General features: G+C 40.1%; 1 protein-coding gene across 2 annotated transcripts; it reads left to right on the top strand.

Moving 5' to 3' along the window:
• The first annotated feature begins 1,806 nt into the window (after positions 1-1,806).
• LOC146367429 (ceramide synthase 2-like) lies at positions 1,807-11,587 on the top strand. 2 transcript variants are annotated; one of them, XM_084911628.1, is made up of 11 exons: positions 1,807-1,986; positions 2,644-2,817; positions 3,560-3,677; positions 4,927-5,045; positions 5,249-5,306; positions 7,872-7,922; positions 8,963-9,055; positions 9,492-9,620; positions 10,194-10,303; positions 10,420-10,573; positions 10,854-11,587. In XM_084911628.1, the coding sequence occupies exons 2-11, from the start codon at positions 2,651-2,653 to the stop codon at positions 11,070-11,072; spliced, it is 1,218 nt and encodes a 405-aa protein (XP_084767754.1). In that variant the 5' UTR covers positions 1,807-1,986; positions 2,644-2,650; the 3' UTR covers positions 11,073-11,587. The 2 variants fall into 2 exon arrangements, with proteins under 2 accessions (XP_084767754.1, XP_084767753.1); XM_084911627.1 differs by having other exon boundaries at positions 1,807-2,015.
• Positions 11,588-13,092: the final 1,505 nt, after the last annotated feature.

Below are 13,092 nucleotides of genomic sequence, written 5' to 3'. Positions count from 1 at the left end.
TTTTAACAGCTGTCCCTTTTTCCAGCTCAAGAACATACCAACTAAATGCAGATCAGATCAAACTTTCCTGAATATGCAAACATGAAATACACAGAAAAACACACCTGCGCGTACCAGGATTCCCACTAATTTACATTCATTTCTTTATTTGACAGTTGACACCTAAAGCTTAAGTTTTAAATATTTACATAATGGAAATATTTGAACTCCTAAAAAGGGGGAATTAAGTCTTTGGAGTGCAGCTCCACAAAGAGATATTACTAATATTGCATTAACACGAGTAACACAAGTACACTGGTGTTATACATACACTCATACACTTCAGTGAAGGACAGCCCACACCCAGCCACATGCAAATCATAGTAATTTGTCTGCTGCATAATGTACACAAACTCTCCCCTTACTGCCCGAACACAAGTCATTTAAACACCTTTTACCTGTATGTGACCGAATATTGCACCTATATGCCTGAGGCGTGACGCACACAATTCTAGTGTGTCATGCACAAGCTTATTGCCAAACAGCTCCCCGGCTGAGCTGTTTGGCAATAAAGATCGGCACATTTGCATAACAGTGCTCATGTTATCTGCTAATCTTGGGACATGAGGAGTGTTGTCTGCAGTGCTTGAATGTGGAAGAGGACAGTGTGAGGAGGACCACAGTGTGGCTTTGGAAGAAGTGAACCATTTAAAGTTGTCCTGAGTTTTCTTAAGGGTAAAAGTTCAAAAGGTTTGCCTGCCAGCCTGTGCAGAGAGGTGTGCTTACCTTCGAAGCTCGTTGCTATGGGTTTCTGGAGCTGCTTTCCCAGAGAGAGCTGGTGACCCGGGAGAAGTCTGCCATGAGAATAATCTACTAAGGAGTAGAGGGAAATGTAATCAGGCATGTTTCCCATCCATGATATTCAATCAAGGATTTAATCAAACAGTTTTTACAGTAAAACAAAGTGTAATGAGATGGAATAGATCACAGCTTTTGTGCCATGGTTGCCCCAGTTTGTGTTATTCATATAATGGTTATATAGTGGAACATCATGACAGGTTAACAACTATAAGGCCTGATATGTTAAAGACCATGCACACTGAAAATAGGCCTATCCCTGCTTTCCCAGCTATTAACCACTTATCCTTCTGCTTAAATTGTAGCAAGCATTCAGCAATACTCTGCCCACCCACTATAACCTGAAAGGTAACCACAGAGCCCACTTCACACTGTGAATCATTCCCCCTGAGCCGGAGACGCCCCTGGTGCGTCAGTCCCCCCACAGCTATCAATCATTCAGACAGACAGAGCAGACCGGAAGTCTTCACAATAAAGGTTCACTGCTACATTTTTGAACCTACCACGACCTGACTGTATTTGGCTGTATACAGGTCAAAAAGCATGAGGTGTTAATAAAATATGCTTACATTAATTAAAAATGATATTTAAAATAAATAATAATAATATTAATAATAATACATTTTATTTGAAAGCGTCTTTCAAAACACTCAAGACACTGTAGACAGCAGAATAATAAAAGCTACATAAAAGCAAACAGTTTATATAATCATAAAAGCATAAGACATAAAACAAATGTAAAATAGTAGAGTGAAGAGGTTACGTGGGATAAGCTATTTTGAACAAGTAAGTTTTCAGTTTGGACTTAAAGAGAGAGAAGGAAGTGATATTTCTTTATTTACTCTATATTTATATAGATTTATCGGGGGGAAACTAAAACGAAGTAAATAAACTACTAAAAGCTACAACATACTCTTCCGAGGGCTTTTACTTTTGAAGGTTGTCCCACAGCTTCCTTTCCCGAGTCATTTTTTTTTTAAACCCCGTCTGACTTAACAACCGTTGCAGATCGATGATGACCGAGCGGCTCGGATCTGCTGTCGTCTTCAGGACACAGGAGCACCACGGCGCATCGTCAGCCACGCAGGGCTCAGCCTGAAATCTCGGTTTAAGCTGGATTTTCTTTCAGATTTCTGCCTCATTAATTCGGTTTGTAATTCACACGGAGGTCCTGGTCGGTAGGTTTCTGCTCTGGATCCCGTTTCTTTCGGCGGTCTCATTGCAGCTTACTGCGTTTATCCATGGAAACAACCAACTGAAGTGCAGTCGGCTATTTCTCTGCACTTTGTTTAAAAGAGATCGTTATTCACCTGACCCGTGCTTTATGGTTCTTAGGATCATTAATTCTGATCTTGTAGGACAGGAATTTTCTTATTGTGGGACATTTTTATTTATTTAAGAGTTAGTATTATTATTATTGTTGATTTTTGATAACATATTGTAGTTGAGGTGACAGATGTAGGATCATAGGATGCTTAGGATGCACCAACATAGTGCTCTTCTTGTTGTAGCTGCTGTCTCTCTCACGTGACACCTCACCTGCTGTTATACCTGGATGAATTCATGTTTGTTTGCGCTCAAGCTTAACTGTGTGGAAACCTCTAATGTGTACTGTACATATTATAATTTGTTTGTGCATTTGTGTCTATGTGTGTGTTGTATATTGTATATTATTTGCCCTTCAGATTAGATGCCAAACTTAATTTCACAGTTTGAGTTATATACCTTTAAATGACAGTAAATCGAATCTATTCTTATTTTGTTCTGTCCACCATGTTCTCTTATTCTTCTTCACCTGTGCATCAGAAAAAAAATGGAGATGCTGCCTGATTTATGGAAGGAGGACTACTGGCTTCCTCCTGGTGTGACCTGGAGAGACATGGAGCAAATGGGGGACTCCAACCGCCCCAGACCCCTGGACCTTCTCATCGCTCTGCCCCTCGCCCTCGGCTTCGTAGCCCTCCGCTACATGTTTGAAAGGTAGCACACAAGCCTTCTTTGTTTTGAAATGGGTGAGTGAGTGTTGGAGATAGTGAAGGGTCTGCAGCAGAGCACACAAACATTTCACTCCACTGAAGCTGAAACAGCACTTACAAGTCTTTTCGAAAATACAGCAATCATATGAGGTCGTTGTCACCACTGGGGAAAAAAGTAGTCGCACCGCATTTGCTGCCTATAGCCATCCACAGTATCAATAGAGAGGACTTTGTAAGAGGATCCGAGCTGTGGGACAGTGAGCAGGTGTTTTTGTGTTTTTGGTGAGTGGAGCTGGCATTGTTAGCATGGGGGGAGAAAGACTCTGGAAACTAGAGAGGAAGATAAACAGAAATGAAATGAGGGAGAAAATTAGAGATGTTCAAACCCAAATGAAGGTAATTTCACATATTAGCTGTGAGCAAACAAGCAGAAGACGCGTCAAGAGACTCAAATTGCTTGTTAATCATACTTAAGATGTCATGTGATTGTCAAATGATCTCATGTTCCTGGAGTGGAAAAAAATCATGCATGGCTATGATTAACTAATAAAAGCAACCTTGTTTGCAGGTTTGTAACAATGCTTTAACCTAATGTTTTTTAACTGTTGTGTTGCTAAGTGAGTGGTAATACAATGCATTCATATGTAAGTGCAGTCACACGCTGGTCACCCAGCGCTCTATTTACAGCTAAACAGTGACTGCTACCCCGAGTATCCCCTGTCCTCTTTTGTTCTCTCTGCCCTCAGGTTTGTTGCCCCACCCATGGCCAGGTGTCTTGGGGTGAAGAATAGATTTCAAGTGACCGCTGCACCATCGCCGAATCTGGAGTCGTTTTACATCCAGAACAGGAGAGAGCCGACACAGGTGAGCCTGAGCAGGCCCCTGCACGCATGCAAACACGTGGCTTAGTCTTTGAATTTGTATTTTTTTAAAGTCAGGTGTTTTTCAAATGATTAAACTGGCGTGTTTTCCAGAGTGTTTTCATTTGAAAGTTAAATTTGTGTGTAAAGGCACTTTGTTTTCCCTTTCCCCCACAGCATTAAACACACAACCCCACAAGGTCATCTTGTGACCTTTCACAGGCTTCTGGCTACTCTGTTGGAAACTACTTGACTAAAACCCCAAGCAGTCAAAACTAGCTCTACCTCAACCAGCTACCAGCTAGTTTATTGTATAAACCTCAATAAATGGCAAATAGTTTCCTTGTTTTGCCCCTCTGAGTTTATGGGTTTTCAAGCTGCTGGAATATTCATTCATACCTTTTACTTCCTCCTGTTAGTTGCCATTGGGATCAGAGCGGAAAACACGAGTGGTAGGATAGTTACACTGGAAAACCAAGCCTGGAGTGGGAAACCCACCTCACATGTGGAGTCGTGCACACTGTTTGTTCTCCATCGACTTTTGGATAAAATAGAAATGAGTCCAGCAGACATTTGCTTTTGCTCTAAAGACTGAAAAATATGGAGGGTCAGCTTAATGACTTATTGGCTGAAAACTGACAAAAAGCCTCATAACTTAGAAACTATGATTCTTACAAGTGTGGTGTGTTCTTTTAACACATAGACAAAGACTTGAAATATCAGGTCACATTTGACCTCTGACCCCTGTAGATTGATTTGAAGGTCAACATGTTAATAATGCTATATAGAGCTATTTAAAACTATGCTTCTTTCTGCCATTATTTCCACTGTAGGCATATAAAGAATGATATGTAAATATCACATTATTTTTTATAACTTTGTTATGTACAATATAGTAACAGGTTATAACTTTTAAAAAATACTGTTTACATACATATACAAAGTTTATTTTGTTTTTGGAAAGCAAAATGAACATGTGATCAAGATTATTTAAACAAATTTCACTAAACAATGAAATGAATGCTACATATGTAAACATTAATAAGAAATAATAAAATAAATATACTCAAAAATGATGTCAAATATGTTCGAATGGGTTTGAACAGGAGAAATAAATCGAAGCCTGCACGTCGCACTTACTTTTACTGCACTACAAACTTCTTAAAGTACGTTTTAAAAGAACAATACGAACACGTTGCATTCGAGCTTCGCTTGCTCCACCTCAACTCATTCTGTGCTGGTTTTTGTTTCAGAGTGAAATGGAAGGCTTGATGCTGTCGTGCCGCAAAACGCAGAGACAAATAGAGACGTGGTTCAAGCGTCGCAGGAGCCAAGACAAGCCGTCTAAAACCAAGAAGTTTGGTGAAGCTGCGTAAGTATTTCCCCTCCACACCTCCGCCATTGTCCAGTTACTGATGAGTTCCTTCAATAGAAGATCCTCCACCACCCTCCACAATGACCGATCCTGGAAAAGCTCGTAAGAACTCTGACACTGTCCAAAGCTTTGGCTGGCTACATTTTTAAAGTGCTTTTTTTAAATGGCCAGAGTTTCTCATCTCAGTCGCTGTCTTTCAGTTGGAGGTTCTTCTTCTACCTCACAGCTTTTGTGGCTGGATTGTCCTGCCTGGTTGATGTGAGTGACAAAATTTTATAGCAATGACATTTTACTCCTACTATTGATGCTAAAACAATAAGTAAGTGAAAACAAATGAATTTAACCTTTGTGTTCTCCTGGGGTCATTTTTGTCCCAAAAAGAAATCTTTTGCTATCAAAAATGTGTTTTTTATTCATTAAATGGTCTGAAAATAAGTGAAGTTATTCAGTACTATGCTATGCATGATTGGAATAAGTTGGAATAAGTAATTTGATTTATTTATGGGGGTTTTATTGGATTTTGTAACACCTGTTGTCCTTGGGGGTCAAAAACGGCCCAAAGTACAAAGTGTTGCAAAGGGCCATATTTTCATACCATACTGCTTTCAAACATCTTGGATCACTGATGTGTGGGGTCATGCAATGCTCATAACAACAACAACAAAACAGGAAGCACAATGAGGAGGCAGGTGCTCTACATTTAATTCAATTTTAATTATACAGCACCAAATCACAACAACAGTCGCATCAAGGTGCTTCATATTGTAAGGTAGACTCTACAATAATACATACACAGAAATGATCTCACAAGCCTCCATTGCACTGAAGGCTTGTGGGATAAATTTTTTTTACCATGTTGTGGAAAGGAATGACCAGTAGAGCAATGCATATATTGTCCTCTAGTATAATGAGGAGGAATAATCAATGTTCAGGAAGATCCAGGGTTAGAAGATAAAGAAAATATTGCCAATATTTAGATCAAATGCTACCTTTTCTCTGAAAAATCACATCACCCACCTGCAGAAGTGGAAGAAGGCTATGAAGTGAAGGAAAGTGATGAAGAATCTGAACTATGTTCAAATAGGTTCTCGTGCATCCAGGACATGGTAGTCTAAGGAGTTTGGAAAGAAAGTGACTGGGCTTCTTGAAGTTTCTTGAATTTTCAGAATGTGAAAGTGAAATAGAAGATGTGTCAGAGGCCTACACATCTTCTATTTCAATTATGATGAAGATCAAGCAAGAACGAGGAGTCAGCTGAGACAGAGGAATATTTGCAGTAATGTGAGGAAACACTGATCTGGTCTTCTATCCTTCCCAGTGACAGACGATGCAGGACTCTCTCGTGCGTCACAGAGAAAGACAGTCTACCACGGCACATATGCCAGGTCCCATACTGATTACATAAAATCCTTAGATTGCTTTTCTATGCGAGCACTGAAAGCATTATACACCATGTATTCTGCTTTTTAACTTTCACATGCCAATGGATGCATCAGAGACCAAGTTGGGGTTCAGTAACTTGCCCAAGGACACCTTGGTAAGAACTCCAGACTAGAGCACACAGAGATTGAACCAACAACCATACAATTAGTAGATGACCTGCTTTACAGCCAACCCAATGACAAACAAGGAGGGACAACAAGAGAGGAAGAAAAATGGATCAAATGCAGCTGTAGGCATATGTGGGTATGTTGATTCTTACTGCCGTGCATCCAGTAAAGTCGCTACGGCCAGTTTATGACATCCAGAGTCTTTTAGGGCAGTTTTCATGCTACCGTGACTGACACACGATTAATCACAGAATCGCAAAAATATAATTTCTTGATAAAGACACAATAAATGATCGTCGTTCATGACACAAACATGCTCCCATTGGAGGTGTATGGAACAAGTGGGTGTTTCTCCTGCTGCTGATGTAAGATCCTGGTACTGATATGGCTGTATGAGCACCAAGTCCACTTCAGAGGACTCTGTCCATTCCAACAGAACATCCCAAATAAACCGGGGAACTATGAGATAAAAACATGGGCAGTATGTGATGTCAGGTAATGAGTTGGAATAAAGTTGTATAAAACCTTGAAACACAGAGATGGAGGATATTTTATACTTATTGCTTTCAAACCAGATGCGGTCATTTTTGAGCCCAGAAGACAACAGATGTGATTATTTGCTGCCAGTGAAAAACTTGAAGTAGTTTAAAAACAGCTTCCTAAATTAACTTTGACATAAACCCGTCTGTGATAATCTGTTAAAGAAACCAACTCTGGTTGTGAAACGATAATCACAATAACTGATGATTTAATTTATTTATTTTTACCCAAAAACAAAGAAACATTTCATTTAAATGAGGTTTGATCAGACATAAATTTGAGATGGAATAAAGAAATAGTGTCAAAATGTTTGAATTAAGTTTTAATTAAAAGTGGGGGAATATCCACTTCATATTAATTAAGTATCAATCAAACCAGATGGAGTCATTGTTGACCCCTGAGGACCACAGGTGTGGTTATGTGCTGCCATTTAAAAATTTTACATGATTCAAAAAATCCATTCTCATTAAAGTTCAAATTGTAAAATGAAGAGTAAATTTTGGGGTAATGTGTTGGTCTTAAGTAAAACTAAGGTGTAACACTGACTTGATTGACAATTTATACTTTATACTTTAAAAAACACTCAAATGAAGTGGGGTCATTTTTGACCCATGAGGACAACAGGTGTGTGGAAATCGGAGGACATTATGAGGGATAATCTGAAAGTTATTTCTGTCCTTTCATACGTTTCCACCTCTTCAGGTTTATTCTAAATTTTTCCCTGTCTGTGCAGAAACCGTGGTTCTGGGACCTCAGGGAATGTTGGAGGCAGTATCCATTTCAGGTGAAAACATTACATACACCACATGACTACTTTAGTAAAACAGCGCGTGCTCCATTAAAATACGGATTAGTAATCCAATTACACCTATTTTACAGAGGAGCTGTAAAACAAGCACAATACAGTAAATTCATGTACGGCATTCATACTGCAGAGAGTTAACCAAGTTATTTATATAGTGCCAGGATGTCAGAAATGAAGTTAAAAAGTTAAATATGTGCATGTGTAACTTTGATTATATTCAGTTACTCAAGATGGGGTTAAATAAATCTAAACAAGCCAAGAATTAGAGGCCCTGATAATTAACGGCTTATTATAAAGAATCACACATTTACCCGGTTACTGATTTGGCTTGGTCGTTAACTTTGGCCATGAAACTGCATTAGTTTGATATTTAACGCATCCTGGTTCTATATTTAGAAAATTAAACTATTTTATATTCATATTTACTGCTACTAATAATAATAATACATAATAAATTATGTGTATAAAAAGTCTATGATAAATACATTTACAAGTTTCTAAAAGTAAGCATAATAATCCCTAAAAATGGAAAGTAAAACACACATTGTGCCACACATACGAGAAATTTCACATTCTGTAGGCATCCATTGTACTTTTGATACTCTTTAAAAAATGCTATTTTGCAAATGACAATGATGATAAATATATATATATATATATATATATATATATATATATATATGTATGAAAAAATAAATAAAAATACCGTCATGGCTGAGAATAGTTTCAATCCATCTAATTGTAGTTTATAGGCAAAGAAGGATCCATTATACCGCCTAGTGGGACTAAAAACAAAATGAGTTGCTCAGATTCTTAGGCTTCGGTGGCAAGCGTAAGGATAGCGACACGCTAGAATCATTCATGATAGTTTCCCTTCCTTTCTTAAACAGAAAAGCTTATAAATACATTTCAAATCCTCCAGGTGTTCCTGTGTAGGCTGCAGTGCTCCCTACTGTTCTGCCAGTATTTCAAGTCCAGGTATTTTATAAAAAAATCATCTTTATATTTGTCCTCCTCAGCCCATGGAGAGAGCTCACTACTGGTACTACATGCTGGAGCTGGGATTTTATGGCTCTCTGCTCCTTCGGATCTCTGTGGATGTCAAGAGGAAGGTGAGGATGTTACACAACAGGCTGCGTTCAGCCCCGGCGACACGTAGCAAAGTGTTTATTTAAACAGAAGCGCTTGTGCATTGAACGGCCCGTTTTGTTACGCAAGCGTTGCATTGAAAGCAGCTGATTCACTGCGTGCGCTGCCCTTTTAGATACGCCAGAGTTTATATACAGATTGCTGCTGACTGAGTTGCATGTTTCACACACTCTACCACAGAGTGCGTTGCCAGATTTCTTCCTGTCTCACGCAGCAGATGCCCTTTACAGAAGTTAGCTGTTGGGATGATGTTGGTCTAACTGTGGTCATATTTCATGTTTCTCTCACTTCACTTCTGCTTTAATGAGAAACCTGACCAGCACATGGTTAATGAGTGACTGTCTTCTGTTGACATCTGATGGTTCTTTTGTTTTGCTCACTGCATGTTTGCCTTTGCAGGATTTTAAGGAACAGGTCGTCCACCACTTGGCTACCATCTTCCTGCTCAGTTTCTCCTATTGTGCCAACTACATTCGCATCGGCACCTTGGTCATGCTGCTCCACGACTCCTCTGACATCCTGCTAGAGGTAACCTGCAGATCCTTTTGTTTATGCTCTAAAAGTAAAATAAAGGTCATTTACGGTCATTTTTTTTTTACATGTGCAGGAAAAAACGTCTTGGGAATCATTAAAAATATAATATTCACTTTGGCCAGACATCCTACATTAATGTAGAAAATTGAAAGAAATGAGAAAAACTGACTGTACAAACTACAATCAGAAGTTCAAACTGCACTTTAGGCTATTCTTAGAAAATATTTATCTAATACCTCTGCAGTAGCCTGCAGGAAGCAGAAGGATCCTGTGATTGTGCCATGATAGCTAGCAGTGCTGACTGACCTTTGTTAACCTGTGCAAAAGACACAATTGTGAATAACATAAGGCTTCTAAACCTGAGCTGCTTGATGCTTTTTATTTTTGCACTGAAAATGAGAAAACAGCAGGCGTTCTTAGTGTTCTGCTCTCTGCTTGACTTAAAGACTGAGCTGTTTTTCCCCATTCTGAAAACATTTAGTTTGTTATTTTATTATCCTCATATCCACATAGCACTATTGTTGGGATTTGCTATGTGACTTTATTGCACGGTTATTATTTCTGCAGCCTGCAAAGATGTTCAACTACGGCGCTGGCTGGGGGAGATCGTGTGACACCCTGTTTGTTATGTTCGCTGTGATCTTCCTCGTGACTCGGCTGGTGATTTTTCCCAGCAAGTAAGAGATAATTCTCCTTTTTTTGTCGTTAAATTGCTTGATAACTGTAAAAGAAGTGTGGATGAATTTGAACTCTCTCATCAGCAACTTGACTCTAGCTATTCGATTACTTACAGAATCATTCACACCACCCTGGTACTGTCCATGGAGGTGTTTGAGCCTTTTGCTGGCTACTACTTTTTTAACATCCTGCTGATGGTGCTGCAAGGTCTGCACATCTTCTGGGCCAAGTTGATCTTGCACATGGTCTATAAGTTCCTGAAAGGCGAGGTGAGAAAGAGCAGTGAAGCTATAGTGCGTCACGAGATGTCTCTGACATGTTTTCAATTGTTTTGCAGTTCTATTTCTTACGTGATACCACTTGATGCAAACAAGCAAAGAGTCCAATTAAAAAGACGAAAGGGAGCATCCAGAAAACTGAACCACAGTCAGCTTTATGTCCTCATTCACAGCCCTGTGGTCACAAGAAAATAAATCAGTGTCACTCACTCTTTTGTTTTTGGACCTTCTTCGTAGTTTGTAGTGTGAAACCTTCTGTTTTCTTCCTCAGCTGGAAAAAGATGAACGCAGTGATGAAGAAAGTGAGGTTGAAGAGGAAGAGGAGGATAAAGGGGGAGAGGAGAACAAGGACCCAGGAGTTGACTGTTACTGGGAGAAAAGTAAAGACTCTCTTAACTCCAAACTGTCTATGCTCACCAACAGCTGTGTCCTTAACAACCTGGCCAACCACAGGTCGTCTGTGGTGGACAGAATGCGTAAAGCTCAGTAGAAACGTTCTCCGTCTGTTGTTTTCCTTTACTAATGTGAACTGGGTATGTTCAGTCAGAGCGGTGTCTGTGAGTCAGATGATGCTACTGTCCTTCACTTTTAACTGTGAGAAACTGAAGCAGAAAACATTCTCTTTAAAGCTGGTGTCATAAAACAGGTGTCATAGCGCCCTGCTACACACAGGAGGCACAATCCTGAGCTCAGCCTCAGTAACGCTGTACAATGATCCATAATGATTCACTGTCTTTAAAGAGGGACGGCAGCCTTCATTTGAAATGTTTTGCGCTTGCTAATGTCCACTGTAGCCTTCACTGCACACGGTTTTCTTTTTATTTATTAGGCTCACGAAGCAAACATTTAAAAGTACAACAGAGATTATTAACACGGACATAAACCAATATCGAAACAAAAGAGCAGGTTGATGTATGTTCATGCGTAGATAGAAGTGCTCTTTAATTACTGTAAAATACTGTTACATTTAAATGCTGAAAATAAAATGATCATTTAGTCTTTCTACCTTTATTTCTTTTTTTTGTTTAAGATTTTGAAAACCACCTCAACCGGCTCCTCATATCGAAAGGAGCCAGTTGAGGTGGTTCGGGCATCTGACAAGGATGCCTCCTGGGCGCCTCCTGGGTGAGGTGTTCTGGGCCTGTCCCACCGGGAGGAAGCCCCGGGGCAGACCCAGGACACACTGGAGAGATTATATCTCTCGGCTGGCCTGGGAACACCTTGGTGTTCCCCCGGACAAGCTGGAGGAGGTGGCTGGGGAGAGGAAGGTCTGGGCCTCTCATCTTGGGCTGCTGCCTCCCTGACCTGGCCCCGGATAAGCGGAAGAAAATGGATGGAGGGATGGATTTTGAAAAATACTTCAGTATGCGATTCTGTAGAATTAAAGTGCTGTGCAAAAGTCTTCAGCCACCCAGGAAGATGGGATCGAGGCGCAGCCATTTAGTCAAAAGTGTTTACGCAGAAGTGGAAAAAATTCATTGAAGGAAAAAGTTTATTGCTTGAAACCTCTTGAAGGGCATTCAAAGTTCTTCTTTGGACGTTCGCTGCCTTTTGTACTGCTCTCTGTGTAAAAAATCCCACACTGCTTGAATAATGTTGAGGCCCGGACTCTGGGGAGGACAGTCCATGATTCATAGTGTTTCATTGTGTGCCAGATGTGTTTTTCTTAGATTCTATAAAAGAAATTGGAACAAATTATGTGTTTAAGTGGCAAAAATACAATTAAAAACTATTTTGTTGGTAAGCTGTGTAGACACAACACTAGTTCATCCCAGTGATCATAACAAAAAATCAAATCTCATACAGTCACTGATTCATCATTAGGTTAGGTGCCTTTTTAATGCTTTCATGATTTATAGAATAGTAATAAGAGTCTTAAATAAACACAAAAACTTTGAAAGATCTTCAGAAATCTTGGAGAACTGTTTGTGTTATTTTTCCAGGATCACTTTACACAAATAAGTAAGGGTGGCTAACGAGTTCTGCACAGTACTGAAGCCTAAGGAGCGTCTGGACTTCTTTAAGTTGCTTGAAGACGTTTCACCTCTCATCCAAGAAGCTTCTTCAGTTCTAGGGTCAAATGGTGGAGAGTCCCAGATTTAAGCCCTGTGGGAGTGTCCCCCCAAGAGAGACATGGACCCCTGATGATCCTCTACCTAATTACACGAGCCAAGGTGTGAAGACGGGTGTAGGTCACAATCAGCCAGGGTTTGGGGTGAGTTCATTGTGAAACCTGGCCCCACCCTATCATGTGATTTCGTGAGGTCAGATGGCCCAGGATGAGAATAGGCGTTAGGGTGTCTGGGAAGGGAACTGGATTATAGATGGCCGACAGTTGGTGTCGTAAACCACCGCTTCTGTTCGAAGATGGTCGCTCACAGTGGACAGAGATGGCTTCTTTCACTCCTCTTTCAAACTGTCCAAAATGTGAACATTGGCATCCTCGAAAGAGTGACCTTTGTCCTTTAGATGGAGAAGCACCGCCGAGTCTTGTCCTGTGGAGGTGGCTC

The sequence above is a fragment of the Perissodus microlepis genome, chromosome 18 (genome assembly GCF_051167445.1).
Source record: "Perissodus microlepis isolate ML-2025 ecotype Zambia chromosome 18, ASM5116744v1, whole genome shotgun sequence".
Taxonomy (NCBI): Eukaryota; Metazoa; Chordata; class Actinopteri; order Cichliformes; family Cichlidae; genus Perissodus; species Perissodus microlepis.
The sequence above is the reverse complement of the archived record's forward strand: the minus strand, read 5'-3'. Positions and strand labels throughout refer to the sequence as shown.